Source organism: Photinus pyralis, unplaced genomic scaffold (genome assembly GCF_008802855.1).
Source record: "Photinus pyralis isolate 1611_PpyrPB1 unplaced genomic scaffold, Ppyr1.3 Ppyr1.4_LG6, whole genome shotgun sequence".
NCBI classification, from domain to species: Eukaryota; Metazoa; Arthropoda; class Insecta; order Coleoptera; family Lampyridae; genus Photinus; species Photinus pyralis.
Window position 1 is genome coordinate 44,929,400 of NW_022170663.1, and position 16,619 is coordinate 44,946,018.

Genomic DNA, 16,619 nt, shown 5'->3' on the forward strand with positions numbered 1-16,619 from the left:
CAAAATCAGACGTGAGCATGCGCATTCTGCGCATTAATGGAGATAATATTTCTTTGAAATTTTAATCATAAATGCTTCAGAATCTTCGAATTCAGCAAAATTCAGTTCCTTTCAGTTCTTCCGATATTGCAAACTTTTCAGATTTTTATGATTCCTTGGACTCTTCAACTCTTTCAAAATCTTTCGGTCCTTTAGATCCTTAAGATTTTTCAGATTTTCTCTTCCGATTCTGCAGATTTTTGATTTTGATAACATTTAAAATACTACTATATTATTTATTTATTTAAATTTTGAATGGGCAGGGTTTCAGTCAAGGCTGCTCTACCAACCTAACCTACTCTACATTTACAAATGTCCATGCTTGAACCCAGATTCGAACCAGGGACCCTTAGACCAGCAGTTTTACCGGAAAAGTAAAAAATTGTCACTATAGATAATTGATTTTCCTATTTTATATAACATAATAATTATTATAAAATCCAGGAGCAATATTTAGTTGACGTTTGAAGAAAAAAATTCGTTCCCCATTTATAAATTAAAGGTTACTCTTCAGCAAAAAGTGTTTTTATTTTACAGAGTCGAGGGGTTATGACCGTTGCTGTGATGTACCGCGTGGACATGTACAAGGTCCTCTGTTATTCCCATTGCAAATACACTCACATCGTCTCTAACCATCTAAGCTTAACACTGTTGCAACATAGATCTCTCAACCATATCTCTGGTAGAAATAGAAAATAGTACTTGAAATATTGAATTATTTTCATCAATGTTTTTTTTGTACCATCAACTTTCACATTAAATTGCATAGTCTTCAATGCAATGTCAATTCAAACTAGAAATCAAATGATACGACTTACCCAGACCGCACCCTTAAGATTCATAGAGCCGACGGATTCATAGGCTTCGTGAATTTCATAGTGAATCATTCATATAGTATGTACGATTTTATAGGATCGACAGAATTCAGTGATACGGTGCAAATGGTGATATAGAATGTAGACGAATGTGACGCAATCTTTCCTGGAAATATGTTTTGTTCTAGAATGTTCGAGAACATTCAGCAGCACTCGAGTTTGCTATATAAGTAAATCGAAATGCAATTCAGGATAGTTCCAATTTCAACACCGAAGTAATAAATGGTTCGCGTTGTTCACGGAATTCATAGAATACATAGTGTTGGAGGTGGTAATTTTATTTTGCTCGGAAAGCGTCTGATTCTGAAGATAAACTTTTGATGTGACCAGTACTGAATTTTTTATTCAAAATTTACAGATTGTATGTGTCGTCTAGAGAAATGTGTTTCATTGTGTCATAAGATAAAACGACGCAGACACAGGCTGCTACGTCGATAGAGCTATTTTTACAAAAATTTTGCTGTGCCGCCAAAAATGATCCAGAATTTTATTTTTTTTGTTATATGAAGCTGGTCGTAGGGTAGTAGGGTACCTTTATCTAGAAAATGAGAAAAGTGGATGAGATTTGTACTGATCCTTTACATGGATGTAGTGAGAAGCGGTCGAAAGGATAGATAATACCACATTTTCACGTTCAAGAAGTACCTTTTTGAACCTCCTCTATCTTTCTCTCTCCTTTTATAATCTATTTCGGATCCCGCCGTATTCAGTGCCTTCGCAATTCCGGTTTTAATATTCTGGCGAAATCCTTGGGAAATTTTACGTACAGGGTGTCTCAAGTAGGAGGTATGTATGACGTCGGTATTAACTTGTTTGAAACGGAATGCTCTGCATAGTGTGACAGTTTTTAAATAATAGCGTTTATTTTCGAAACTCGAAAACCCGGAAACAGTCGAAATTACATTACATTACGATTCTTTCAAATTTTTCTTAAAATTGAGAGTAGAATTGAAATAGGGCGTTCTGCCTTTGTGAGTACTCTCATCCTACAGACCGTTTTTGAGATATTCGCTGTTAAAGTGTTGACATCACCAATGGATATTGTCCAATCACCCCTTGATATGAGGAATTATCACGATAATAGGTCGAGGAACAGCCCCTCATGCAACAAAATTTGATAGCTGTGTTAGGCACATCTTCAACATATGGACTATACCTTTTGCAAAAAAGACTAGAACAATTGTCCTAAAATTTTTTCAAAAACCGCAGAACTGAGTCCGGACGGACGGACAGACGGACGGACAAAACACAAACAACAGCACATTTTTTTTTATTCTTCAAAAATGTCTTCAGCTTTCAAGCTATTAATACAAGCTACGCTATTCCGAGCAGGTTAAGTATTTAATCTTAATTGTTATTTTGAGAACTGAGAACATTAGCACTAAAACGTTTTAAAGATCAACGTTGATGTGCCAAACTTAAACAAATTGAAGTAATTGATGAAGTTATATGACCGAAAAGATCTGCTTTAATTTTATTAGTCCAAGTCTTTCGTTTCGCTCATAGCCAGACATGAGTAATATCATTGAATAAGTTACTTATTCAATGGTAATATGGAAATTCTTAGAAAGTAAATTTTAAACAGAAAAGGTTCAATAAGTAGGTAACCACACACAGATATACAGAGCGTAACATTGAGTGGTATACAGTACCACAAATAACTGTTCAAAGTGTCCTAAGGATTCCAAAGTTTGCGCTTCTTCTATAATTTTTTAACGTTTAGGAAGATAAAACAACCCTAGGTGTTTTGACATGCTTTTGCTGATGGGTCATTGGTTTGTTTGTCGAGCAACCAATACTTACCTACTTATACAGTGTGTTAGGACATATTATGGTAACAAAGAGATAAGTTTAGCTTAGGGACTGGTAGATTTGATCAAAGTTTAGGAGAAAGGTGTCAAAAAGAAACTGTGTAAAATTTGCAAGGAGCGTGAGAGGGAGCTTGAAAAATGAGAGGAACAATGAATTTTAGAGAAATTTGATGGGAAAGATTTGCCAGAGAATACACTTAAGACAAAATTGAGCAAAAAGTTTGAAGGGAACTTGAAGTGAATTTTGAAAGGATTTGAAATTTGAGACGCGCTTATAATCAAAAGAAATTGGGAAGTTCAAAGCTAATTTTAGAGGACCTTCAGTACAGATTTAAGCAAATCTAAAATAAACTTGGAAAACATGTTACAAAAAAGCGAGTTTCGGGGAAACTTTAAGAAACAGTTTGACGATACTGGGGAGAACGTAAAGAAAATTTGAAAACTTGCGACGGATTTGAGAAAAGCTTGGGAAAACATGACGGGAACTTCAGGGTCGTTTGAGAGCAACTTAATCATGAACTTTTTTGATTAATTAATTTGACGTGCACCCAAAACACTTATAAAATATAAAAAGGTTATAAGGACGATGACACTTACTCCCAGGTTAAGGAAACGGTTAGGGTTAGACACAAAAAAATCCCTACTGAAACCAACAATGCTACCAACAATTTTGGATTTGTGGTTATTAGGAAAATCAACCGTAAAACAAGAATCCCGTCTTGGTTTGGCGGCACCAACAAAGAGAACGCGGTATCTCTTCAAAAGTGAACACATTGCGAGACCGTGCGAAATTTTCACAGAAACTTCCGAATACTCCATACAGAGAAATGATCAGCAGAATAGCCCCTTTTGTAGTTGGTTCTCAGTCAAAAGGGGCATTCGTGAAATATCTTTCCGGAAGTAATACAAATGCCTTTATTTATAATTTGTGACTTAGGTAACTTCCTTAACAATCGTCTATTTCTAATTTGATAACTGGGAAGTGGTTTGGTTCAAATGACATAAAGGGAAATGACAACATCACATGATGGACATCCTTCCAAGGATACATACATTACCTACCTATCCTTGTTCTGTCGAAGTGTTTCGGTTTGTCGTGCAAAACGTAAACAAACCCGTCACGTTGTCGTAGGGATTTCTCCTTAGGTTTGTCATCGTATAGTAGGTATTCCAGGAGTTGAGGGAACCCGGATGCGGTTACCCGAATACGTCAGCGGGTATTACACCATCTTATTAATAACAGTGATTAAAACGCAACAGACTGTATGTCTTTTTTTGTATAAACAATTAATTTACGTACTTATCTACATTATTTATTACAATCTTAATAATTTACACTTAAATCTACACGTCACAATTCGTTTCGGTTAATTTGGTAACATTGGTTTTTTTGGTGAAAGCTGCCATGGTAATCGAAAATGCCTCATTGAGCAACAAAAGGTGCGTTTTGAGAGTTACACGTAGGATTTGATATGTTCATCGTAATATGCGTAGGGAGTGTTACCTACAGGCGGTGATGGTAGCGATGTCTGGATTGATGGAGGCGGTGAATTCAGGTATGACTTTCGATTACATGGTATGGGTTGCATCGTTCCACCTGATGTACGCATCACTGTAAATAAAACAATAGGTATTATTAAATCTCGTAAATCAACTTCTTTGAGCAATTAGTATTTATAAATAATAGTCCTTTTTAAAACGTAAGGACACATTTATGAAGACATATGCAGTATGCTGCTCACATTCACGTAAAGCACCAGAGGTACGTTCTGAGTAACCTGATCTCTTTCTTTTTGGCATGTGCAGGCTAGTAAATGAGGAGTGATCCATTGCATTTCAAAGAGATTATGTGGAGTAAGGGTCAGAAGGGCATAGTTTCAGTATCTGAGCAAAGGTTCCAAAAATTGCTGTTTTTACTACAAAATTGCACACTACCTTCAAAGTCAGAAACGCACCGGACGCAACATTTTGTTTCGCAACATCTTGCAACGTTGCGAGCGACGTGCTTCCTTCATGGAATGGGTCTGACGCTTGCGGGTTGAAACGTTGCGCAACGTTGCGAAACAAACAGTTATAAATTATGGCGAAAATAAGCGGACTCGATGCAATGATGTTCTTCTTTGCGTTTATTGGGTGAGCCCAAAACCTATGGCCTTCTTTTCCATCCATCATTTAGAAAATTGCCTACCTATCCTTGTTCTGTCGAAGGAATAGACAAAGATCTATGATGTCGTCTATCTTTTTATTATTATACACAAACAACAAAATAATAATAATATCGTTTAAAAATACAGTAAAGCACGTCTGTTTTTCTCAAAGAAATACACTGCCCTGACTTTAAACTCTTGTTGCGCAACAAAATGTCGCTAAAAAAATTGACTTCCATTGCAACATTTTGTTTTTTGTCTTTTTCCTCTGGGACCATTTGAAGAAAAGGGTGTATGTCAACAAACCTGCTCCCTGCAGTTGCTTAAATCGCACCGCTTTTATTAGAACTTGTTACGGAAAACTTCACTGAAAGAACGGTATCATGTCAGCAACTCAGCATAGTCATGGAGAGCATTTGGGCAACATCATCTATTTTTTGTACTAAATTCGTATTTTTCAAATATTTTGTGTTCTATTCAAGAAACAAATCATAGACTCCAATCTGGATCGCTAAGATAGCGATGCTAATGCATCGAATTTGTAACATCCTGTATACATTAGAACAATTTCAAATTCGAATAGAATAGAATCATTTTCTACCAAGTTTTTTGCTAGTCTTCCAAGTATGTTAACTCCATTACTGATGAAAATTAAACACCCTGTATATATTAGAACAATATAGCGTTTTCGATTGGAAAAACTCGTGCTGCACGAGTGCAATTTTTACGTTCTATTGGTAATTTTAGGGCAATTTTCTGTGTTCCATTGGCAAATGTGATGCAACAATTACGCACTCAGTGCAAATTTCGACGCACGAGGTCCGAGAGCTCGTGGAGCTGCTAGTTAACAAATTTTCAAAACAAACGTGCGACAATTTGAATTTGTTTCTTGCGTTGGGAGAGTTTTTTGTCGTCATCTAGCGATAGCGAAGACGATGAACTAGCCATAACTTCTATTTTACAAAAAGTTGCACTTACTCATTAAACTGAACGCCAAAAATTGGTCCTTTACAGTTTCTTCAGTTTCTCGTGCAACACTCGTGCAGTACGAGTTTTGCCAATCGAAAACGCTATAATACTCATCTCATCTGTCATGGAGTTAAGATACTTGGAAGACTAACAAAAAACTTGGAAGGAAATGAGTATGTTCTATTCAAACTGGTTTCAGGGGGAAACCATAGAAAGTCTGGAAATGATATTATGAAGCAGGGTTCTGAAGATCGAATGGCCAGATATAGTTAGGAATGAAGATGCGTTACCGAGGATAGGGGAGAAGAGAAAGTTTTTCCCTCTAAGGCGTGTAAATTTAGCGCGTTTTCCTTACTAGAAGCATCTTTGGTTAAAATTTCAAAGAAATGTCTCCATTTGAGCGTTACTATATGCGATATGTTTGCCTTTAATAGAAGCATCTATGGTTAAAATTTCAACAAAATATTTTCTACTCCTATACTTTAATTGGTATACAGGGTGTTCATTTGAATTTTTATTTCAATAAGTGTTCAAAATGTTGCCCGTTATTGGCCAAACAATGATATAGGCGATGTTCAAGTTCGTGGCGGACATTTTCGAAAACTGACAGCAAATTAAAATCTTTCTTTCCCATAGCAGCAAATAAGTGATATTTTCGTTTATTTTTGTTTTCTATCTGAACAAATTAAGATAGGTCGATTAAATAAATTAAATAAATATTTTTCTAATTTTCTCGAAAACGAATCGACCGATTTAAAAAAAATCAAGTCAAAATAAAGGACTTCGAAAGACCTTTCAAACAAGCGATTACTCGATACCTTGTCATTTAAAATTTTTAAGGGAATTACCCTGCTGGGCACAACGTGAAAGGAGGTGAAGTGGTTTTTGGTTCAAAAGATCTAAAATTTATTAGTTTGGCATAGCATAAATGGCATAAATTTTGGAACGTTTTTAAAGCCTTCGTATTTATTACGAAACTCGCCAAGGCTCATTTCGTAATTCTCATACTCGTGTCTTAATAGCCCTCATTAAATGCTCATTGCATAATATACTATAATTTTGTCTATTATTTTTTTCCTATAATTAATAATTGATGTTTTTCCTATAATTAATAATTGATGTTTTTTAAATAATAATTCTATTTATTCATGTTCGCTCCTTTAGAACACCGAAAAAACTGGAACCGGAACCGAAAATCACTGAAACCACTGAACCGGAACCGGTACCAGAACCCTTACAAAATAATTCTACCTAAGTAGTATGAAACCGGAATCTATATTTCATATGGGGCACATAATTCAAAATAGGCTGACAAATTTGGCGATTATTAGCATAGAATCTAAAATTAATATTAAAATACACGGTATAATTAAAAACTATGCTAATTCAAAAGCTCGAAAAACTGATGAATGTACAAATTAAGTCTTGTGATTTAAGATTCCTAAATACATAAATGAAACCGAAACATCACATTGTACTTTTCTTTTTATTGACAGGGGGGCGCAAGCTGACCTTTCGCACCGCAGCACAGAATATGCTTAAGACGGCCCTGGTTTTCTATGACCTTCCAGCGCCAAGATGTTGTCCCTTACACGGACGGATGGACCGACAAAGCAATAGCCCACTTTACTTTTGAAGAATTGGTAACAAGAAAATTGTAAAGGATACAATCATGTCCCATTGAGTAATGCAAATGACTCATGTATATATTCGCCCTTAGCATATTTGCGATCGGAATATTGTATTAATAAAAAAGTGGCATAATATACGGCACCAAAAACACTCGATCTAGTTTAATGGGAAATAAATATAAGAAAACGGTCCAGGGGAAAAGTTTCGAACCACCAATCCACATTTACTCGGGCGAGCTTTCTCCAACGTAAGTATTTCTGAGGCGGGTTTTCCGGTGAGGAATGTTATGGGGTTGAAGTTTTTGAGGGTGGCAAGGACAAATTTATCTGGACGAAATGGTGTGAGAGCGTGTCCAATATAAGGATATCGATCATGGAGATCTCGGATAACATAATATAGAAGATACGAAAATGGTCAAATTAGAGAAAAGTTGCGCAATTAAACATTTATTATCATGCTGTAAACAAAACCAGAAAAGTTTGATTAGGTACTTCCAAAGATATGCCAGAGAAACCGAAATTTGCCGATTTGGTTTTTATTTTTGTCTGATATTTGAACAGATACGAAAAAATAGAGAAAAGTCCATCGCCACCATTTGAGCTCTACAAGAAGGCGTTGAGAGGCTTTTAATACATTTCGTTTACTTTATATTTTCGTATGACCCGTAAAAAAATACTCTATTGAATGGCATCTTCTAGTACGAATACAACGATATACGGCATACAAAAAAAGCAGACGTTGGAAACTGTTGGTTTCAACAGGATGGTGCATCCGCGCACAACGCGAATAGGTACCTATCATCCAAATTTCCTAAAAATTTAACAACCCAAAACTGTAATGGTAAAAGAATTTGCAGAAAATTCGAGTCCTTGAATGTATGAATTATAAATTTGAAATTCTACGCTTGAAGATTAGGTACTTGTTTAAAATTCCTAGGGTTTCAGTAGATTTAAACATTTTAAAAAATCAATCCAAGACAGACGTTTCAAAAAGCTTTCTAAAAAGACATGCGCGGATTTTTATTTGATACATCTACTGATGCTTAGAGTATGTTTTACAAAAGAAGTGAAACTTTACATCTAATACACTTTTGTTTTAAATGTTATAAGCTCCCTCATGAAGCATCCTTCGCAGAAAATTCCTAGTTTAGCATATCACAATCCCAAGTTGTGCATCCTTAGATTGAAATTCTACAAATATGTCTTGATAGCTTTTGCTCTTCCAAACATAAGTCAATATTAAAATTTTCGATGGCTGGAAAAATTATGAAGATTGCATATTTTTCGTATCTTAACACTAATTTTTCCGATTAGAGCACTAAAAAATTATATTGTAAAGTAGCGTTTTCGAGTGTTCGAAAATATGTCTACAAAAGAAAAAGGTAAACCGCCAGCATTCATCGTACTAAAATAAAAGCGCAATTTATTTTTTAGTGTGTACTTTCTTTCTCGGAACCAACACGAATATTCGCTCCAACAACCATTAGAAAATTCCAACTTGAGAAAATTCAAGAGGCCTGAAAGATCTGTCATTACGAAAAATTACCTTCTCGAGAGAAGGCGGTAAGGAATTTTTTACCCTTCAATAGTTAGTAAAGTCCAGAATTGACCATATGGATCAATTATTTCAAGAGTATTTCCTTTATTTTTATGTTGAATTTTGCTGAACGTTCCCAATTTTCTGAGTGACCGTGAGGTCAAATTTTCCTTAAAGATCGAGATTTTCGCGAGAGTAAACGTACTTGCGAAAATGAATATCCCGGCGCTGGTTTTTGAGGAGAATATTATCCCGTGAAGAATTTCCAGAAGCTAATCTAAGTGGAGAATATTTCGCAGGAGATCTTTTTTACCAAACGGAGACGAATTTTTGTAAGGACTCATGATCTTTTTTATTATCTTCAATGCCTTCATATGGATTTTAAGATTAGCTGAACACAAATTTTGAGACGAATATTACTGTATGGGAAAATTTTTGTTGGGAGAAGACGAAGTGAATATTTTGAGATCGAACTTTCGTGAGTATTTTCCGAGCCGAATCCTTTTTACGCTTCTTTTCCTTAGCACAAATTTTAAGATTTTCTTGTGGCTACGATGGTAAGCAAGAATTTTTCCAATAACAAAATAATGAGAAAAACACCCCATCTTTACAGCTCCCACGTGAAATTCTAAACTAAATTCGTAAATCTAAAAATTTGATATGAAGAATCGCATACGAATCATGTATAATTTTACCAGCGCGCATCGAAACTTAACTTTTCATTCGGCTCATTCAACAATAATAATCGTTACAGGAATAGATTGGGCGACGTTCAAACGAGTAGGTATAGGTACATAAAGGAAATTTTGTGAAATTAAACCCGCCCCTAATTTTTTTTTAAACTTTAACGTACCAGAAGCGATCTTTCGCGAATGAATTTTCTGGTATGAGTTTTCTTGGGGAACAATGTTTCAAGACGTGCAAAGGAATTTTTCGTATATTTATAGTATAGCGGCGGCGTATAGAAGCTCTTCTGAACATATTATGAGTGAAATTTCGGAGAGAAATTTTCAAAGGCCAATTTCCGTCAGAACATTTCATAGGGTGAATCATATAAAGAGGGCCAATTTTCCGCTTTTCAAACTTCGTGAATGAATTTTTCTAAGTTAAATTTTAAAATTTACTTGGGAAAAAAGTCCTGAAACCGCGGTGACCCGTATTCTGCAAGTCAATGTACATGACTCGGTACAGGGTGTTCTAGATCAAGTAGGATTGCATGGATAACTTGTCATAATCGAAGGTAGAGATTAGGAAAATGGGAAAGGTTTTCAAGTTTTAGGCGTTGACTAAAACTCTGTATAGAAACTGAAAAAATCGGACCCGATTAAGTTATTAAAAAAAATTCGATTAACAAAAAAATATAAAAATAGAAAATAAAAATATAATATGGCTGCCACTGACACATCATTAATACCTATCAACTCTTTATTTTTTAAATGGGTGCCATATTGCCTTTTTACATGATTAAATAATTTTTTATGATGTAAGACATGGTGCTATTGAACATAAAGATTATAAGTAAAATTCATTATTACTACATTTTAATCAAGCAAGCTGCTTAATTTTTTTGAACGCGTTTCGACAGCAAGGCTGTCATCATCAGCGAACAACTGAACAATAATAATATATAAATACGACCCTATTTATACTAATTACAAGTGAAGGTGACAGTTTACGAGCACTGATTGGCATCATTATGATGGTCCTTTAGGATCAGAGCTCGTAAACTGTCACTTTCACTTGTGATTAATATAAAAAAGATCGTATTTGTATTTTACTGTTCACTTGTTCGCTGATGATGACAGCCTTGCTGGCGAAACGCGTTCGAGGTTTTAAAATATTATTGTGGTTTCTAGGTGTTTTTGGTTTACTATATTTTATCATAATGAAAAATACTTTTACCCATTTAAAATGTCAATATGTATTAAAAAGAAAAGTTGACACAATCTTTTCTTCTAAACGTGAATTTTCCTCAGAATAAACTTCATGCGAAAATACTACTAATATTTTAAGGGATTTCTTTTGGAGGTAAATATTACGAAAAATTAATCCACCTGAAACTGGAAGGAGAGGGAGGTAAATTTCCGGTAAAAATACGAATATTACAGGGGAGAAATTTATGGGTACGAAGGTTTAAAGATAACGTTTAACCGTTTCTGAACGCGATCGAACTTTATGGTACAAAACTATACCGCGGAAGTCTTTTTTTCATCCAATATCTCAAGTGGATTGTTCTCGGAACTATCATGAGTGAAATGAAGAGATAATATTGAGAGCCAATTTCCCTGTCCGAACCTTACGGGGTTTTATGAACGTGAATATGCCGCGATCCGCATTCGAGGAAAAACACATCTGAAGCATAATCATACGTTTCTTTTGTCGTTATTTAAATTCTGAGGTCCTTCTGAACCATATGGATCCAGTTTTTCCATGAGGCGAATGTTAGAAGCAGGAACAATTTTCGACTAAGGGGACGATTTTCTTCAAGGTGAATATTCCAAAAACGAACTTTTTAGTGGTAGGTTTAATTAGAGTTTATTCAATGTTTAAAAGAAGATTTTCCAACGACCAATTTCCGTGGAGGAATGCTAAGGGCAAAATTTTTGTGTACTGCAAAGTAAAAAGGAAAATTTCTTGTCTTAGACGAAAAAATCCCTTACCTTACTTTGCAAGAGAACCAATTACTAACTTATTTCCATACGCACTTCTTGTCGTCTCATTTTTTGTCTAGCTCTTGCTATAAAAACCTGGAATTTTCTGAATTATTTTAAATTATGGCAAAGAGTAATTATTAAGTATTCTTTGCTTATGTAGAGAAATCTTGCTTCTTGCATATTTCCTTACAAGAAATTTTCATTGGTCCAACCAAAAAGAACAAGCTAAAAGTTATAAAACGCTAGAGAAAAATAAACTCTAGGCCAAAAGTCACTACTTTTAATTCTCACGTTATCCGAACGGAGGGACGAATGTGCAAAAGAGCACGTGAGAAATTCGACCTCAAGTTTAGACACACAAATGCGGGGAAATTATTGCGAATCTTCTGGAAGAGAGGTTCAATGCGAGTTTTATTAAGGGGGAGAATCTCCTACGATACAATTTTTTTGTCATATTTTACCTCCAAGGTTGTTCTTCAGTTCGAGAATTTAGCAAGCTTTCCTGGGGTCGAATATTACATAGGAGGCAAATTGAGTGCTATTGAATTTGAGCCGGATTAAAAGTCGTGTTTCCGAATGCGAGCTGATTTAATTAATTTGAGCAGCGCACAAAGGATTCCCCTACTGAAAATCGTATACGATTCTTATTATCGCGTTTTACGTTAAGGTAATTTACGAAGAGGCGCAATTTTAATGCTTGCCCTAGACGCAATTTGGGTATGCTACGCCATTGCCTTAAGGGCTAGGCGATGTGGAAATTATCAAATTTAAAAGTGGAATCATGCACATACACATTTTGGGAGGGCAATTTTTAATGTCGTATATCTAATTCAAGCAGCGTCCGTGCATTCGCATTTGACAATATTTTGGCGAAGGAGACCGCAAAAAATTCCCCTTATGTGATGGTTCCGTCTGTCCGTCTGTTCTTCGAGTACGAAAAGAGAGGGATGTCAAACTTTCGCCAATGGATTTCTACGAGTTCAAGGATCAGTGTTAACTGCTATTGAACATGAGCCGGATTAAAAGTCTGGTTTTCGAATACTCTCCGAGTGGCAGAAAATTCCCCTACCGAAAATCTTATGCGATTCTTCGTATTTTGTCGCTTTCGTGTTAGATGAGGGGATGAACGAATGCTCAAGAGAAAGATATAACCGGACTGTTATGAAAAGAAGATCGTCCCTAAACGAATTTCAACGAATTAATTGCGAAAACTTTATTCTCGTACTTAATAATTCAAATTCCAAACAGTCTTTCCGCACCCTGTTGAATTATATGCACGTTTATCTCACATCACAAAAAATGTTAAATGATCGGGTTATAGATTCTATGCCCCTCATTTCAAATTTGAAAAATAAGCCTAAGTATCGAAAGAAATTGGCCTTTGTCATAGGTAAATAATATAATTGTTTTGCCTTAAAGTAAGTAAATTTGACGGAAACCTCCCGAAATGTGCCTACGATAACCGACGGACAAGTAATAACCATTAATTTTTAAAGGGGGTGCACAAATGTATAATAGAAAATGCTGTAATTTTTGGAATTCTGTTGCTTTTTGTGCAGTAAGCGTTAATCCTTTCTAGGGTGTGATGTATGTTTTGGCAGGCGCCACGAATAGACCACCCATTAGAGAACATAATGTGCCTGCCATGAAATGTCAAATGTCACGTCATCTGCCTTGTAAAATTGGTTAACATACAAATATCTAATTACAAGAACAGCATATTCGTTGACAGCGCCGCCGCCACCCCTTTTACATCGGAAAATAAATCGAAACTCTTACCATTGTTTGATGGCGGTAATCCGTACTGATAATTGTAAAGGATGTCTTGAGGAGGTGGTGTGAGACCTTCGTGTTGCTCTTGCACTGGGCTTAACTTTATGTAGGGGGACGAGAGGGATGGTTCACCGTAATGGGGTAAAGTCGAGGGTGCGTTCCAATCTCGATCACCCTGCTGTTGGTACACTGAATAATCGTAACCGCTAAAATGCGAACCGGATACTGAGGGTACTTGCGCTGGGGGTGCGTTAAACGAGGGACAAGAAAAGTCCTGGGTCGTCATCAAACCTTGGTGATCGTAACCAGTGGGCTGGTTCATTACGGCGCCCATATTGTTCGCGAAAAACGACGGAGTATGAAATTGGGGTTTCATCGCCTGACACTTTCGACGGAAACCGCGCGGCCGTCTTCGAAACGAGCCCTCCTCGAACATAAACTCACTTGATTTGTCGAGGGTCCAATAATGTCCTTTTCCCGCGCGTCCCAGTCCTTTGGGTAGCTTTATGAAGCATTCGTTGAGCGATAAATTGTGACGCACTGAGTTTTTCCACCCCTGGTACGCGCCGCGAAAAAACGGAAAACGCTGCTGGAGGAACGTGTAGATTTCACTGAGTGTCAATCGTTTCAGCGGTGAATGCTGAATTGCCATCACTATAAGGGCGATGTAGGAGAACGGGGGTTTTTCTGGACGACGGATGCCCGATTTCTTCTCGGTGGTGGTTGCCGGTTTCGGTTCCGATGTTGGTGCTGTGCTTTCGGGGGTAACATGTTGGTTTTCCAAGAGGTGTTGGTCGGTTGAAAGGATGACGCTATGTTGGTGCTGATGAACGTGGAGGTGATGGAGCTGCTGGTGGATGTTGATGCTCTGGTGGACGACGGATTGTTGCAGCTGCTCAGAGCAGCTAACCTCCGGCAACTGTTGTTCCTTCATCATATCGTTTGGATTTCAATGGGTAAACATTTACTTCATAGGTTTAAACTAAATCCTTGTCCAAACAATTTAAATTCTCAATGACTTAGTGCCTGGCGTCTTTATATTACAAACATTTGATACGCGAGTTGTATACACAAATATTGTATACACAGTTTATATACAAACACGCGACGATTCGTACACAATTTACTATTTCTATATACAAATGTCGAGACCGTAAATTTTCAGTGATATTAAATGCGATTCGTTCGTTTCGATTCGGCTATTCTGACTGAGTAAAGAGCTTTGAGATGGATATGCCCGGAGCGATACTTGCGGCTGAATCAGACGTACTGTTAACGTGCTCTATATGTGGGACGGCGCACCGCCCGAACCCCCATCTTCTTTCACAACATTGGTACCTAACACCAACTTCATCTTTATTCCTACTTTACGTAACATTGAAAAGCGAAAAAAAAATCGGTTTAGGTAATTACGTCGCCCGTCCGTCACTCATACCAATAGTAAACCGCAGCATTTACCTCTTCCTTATTTACATGTCATCGCTGGAATGAAAAGTCCCAAAGACTCATCCTATCTCATCTATAAGTGCCGACTTTCAAAATTCCATTTTGCAGGTTTTCCTGAAGAATTTTTGACCGTCGGTTTTAGTCACGGCGATCAGTGCGGTTTGGGAAAAAAGCAGAGTAGGTATCTCTCTGAGCCTTCGGCTTTTCAAAATGCCACCAAATCGTGCAAAAAATTAATCGATCAAGGCCTTGCTAATTGATTACTTAATTCCCGAATCTAGTTTACGACAAAAAATTCATTTTCATGTGCGTACACTAAGTTTATAGATCACATTTTCGATCATTTCCATCTGTGTCTAAGATAGACAATTTACAGTATCTCTTTAATGAGCGTAATGTCGATTCCGTAATTATAATCGATCGCTTCTCGCTCCTTAAGTTTCAGAAGTTCAGAATTTTGTATACACAGAAAAATCCCACTTTATCTCAGAAAGTCAAGCAATAAAACACGAGGCAAAACATTCATCTTGATTTCCCATCACATTTTTACGTCAGTAATTTTTGAACCAGATAAAAACAGAATGAATATTTATATTTTTGGCTGCAGCACTCCTTGGCAGATCTTTTAGCATTTAGAGGGATAATTCTTTTGGTTCAGACGCGCAAAAATTTCTGTTTACGACGCTATCAAGGTATTGGTTTCTTTAAAAGCGAATACAAGATAGGATCTCCAACAATTCCTATAAGGATAGGTATAGCTCTTTTTGGAATAGTTTCGTATTCTAGATGAAAACTTCGTCCATATAAGTAGAACAGTAAGGAATTTGTTTAAGACTATGTTCGGAAATTATCGAAAAAATTCATTCAGATCAAAGGACCCTTTCCTAATAATTTTAATACTTTTTGCAGAGAGCAAACGTGTCCAGGCACCAATACATGTTTAGTGTAATTTTATTATTGTAAGACGATTCAGCTCGGTAAATTTGCCTCCGAAATTTCTCCCCCCGAATATTCGCCCCTAAGGAAACTCACCCCACCGTAAATTCGCTTCCGACAGATTCGCCTCTGGAATACTTTTCCAGGAAAATTGGCGTACGGAAGATTCTCACCCCTTAAAATTCGCCCCCGAAAATTCACCTCAATCAAATTTGCTCTCAGACAACTTTTCCCCTGAAAATACGCCCACGAAAACTTCTCACGCGGCATAAAAATTCACCCCGTCGCGGCGTCGGTGCCCGCAAATGCTCTCAGAATATTCTTTCATGGAGAATTCGCTACGAACTCGCTCCGAGGCAAATTTACGTTCAGAAAAGTTGGGCCTTAACGGATTTTATAAATGAGAAACACAACTAAAAGCCTCAATTAAATTCCATCTGAGAGTATCTAACATATTACATATATGGCGGATTGACAATACACTGAACTTCGCTCTTGGACCCCTCCCCCTCCTTTCCCTTGCGGTATAATCACTTAAAACGGCTGCAAATGTTCATACGGTGAATTCGCTGGTCAAGTACTGCAGTGGGATTTTTCCAGGGAGGAGAGGGAGGTGAAAATCTGAAGGCGAGTTTTCTTCCAGATTTCCGCGCAATGAATGCCCCGCGCGCGTGCATTTTCGAAGGTCGAACGATTGGGGGCGCAGGTTCCGGGGAACAATTATTTCTGGGGGAGGGGTGTCTTTTGCGGACGAATATTGCGGGGGAAAAACTTCCTAGGCGCGATTCTTAAGCGGTCGAA

The 16,619-nt window shown here is 37.0% G+C and overlaps 1 protein-coding gene across 1 annotated transcript; it reads right to left on the minus strand.

The window, feature by feature from the left end:
* Positions 1-4,022: 4,022 nt before the first annotated feature.
* Positions 4,023-14,667, minus strand: LOC116174237 (forkhead box protein F1-like). The gene is made up of 2 exons (XM_031492127.1): positions 13,443-14,667; positions 4,023-4,337 (listed from the first exon to the last, which is right to left on the minus strand). Exons 1-2 carry the CDS (start codon positions 14,371-14,373, stop codon positions 4,180-4,182), a joined length of 1,089 nt encoding a protein of 362 aa, XP_031347987.1. The 5' UTR covers positions 14,374-14,667; the 3' UTR covers positions 4,023-4,179.
* Between the last annotated feature and the right edge of the window lie 1,952 nt (positions 14,668-16,619).

Excerpts from the sequence above, each read along its gene's own strand:
- LOC116174237 (XM_031492127.1), bottom strand. The coding sequence starts at position 14,373 with ATGATGAAGGAACAACAGTTGCCGGAGGTTAGCTGCTCTGAGCAGCTG. Across the intron at positions 4,338-13,442 it reads ATTACCGCCATCAAACAATG|TGATGCGTACATCAGGTGGA; the intron begins GTAAGAGTTTCG and ends TTTTATTTACAG.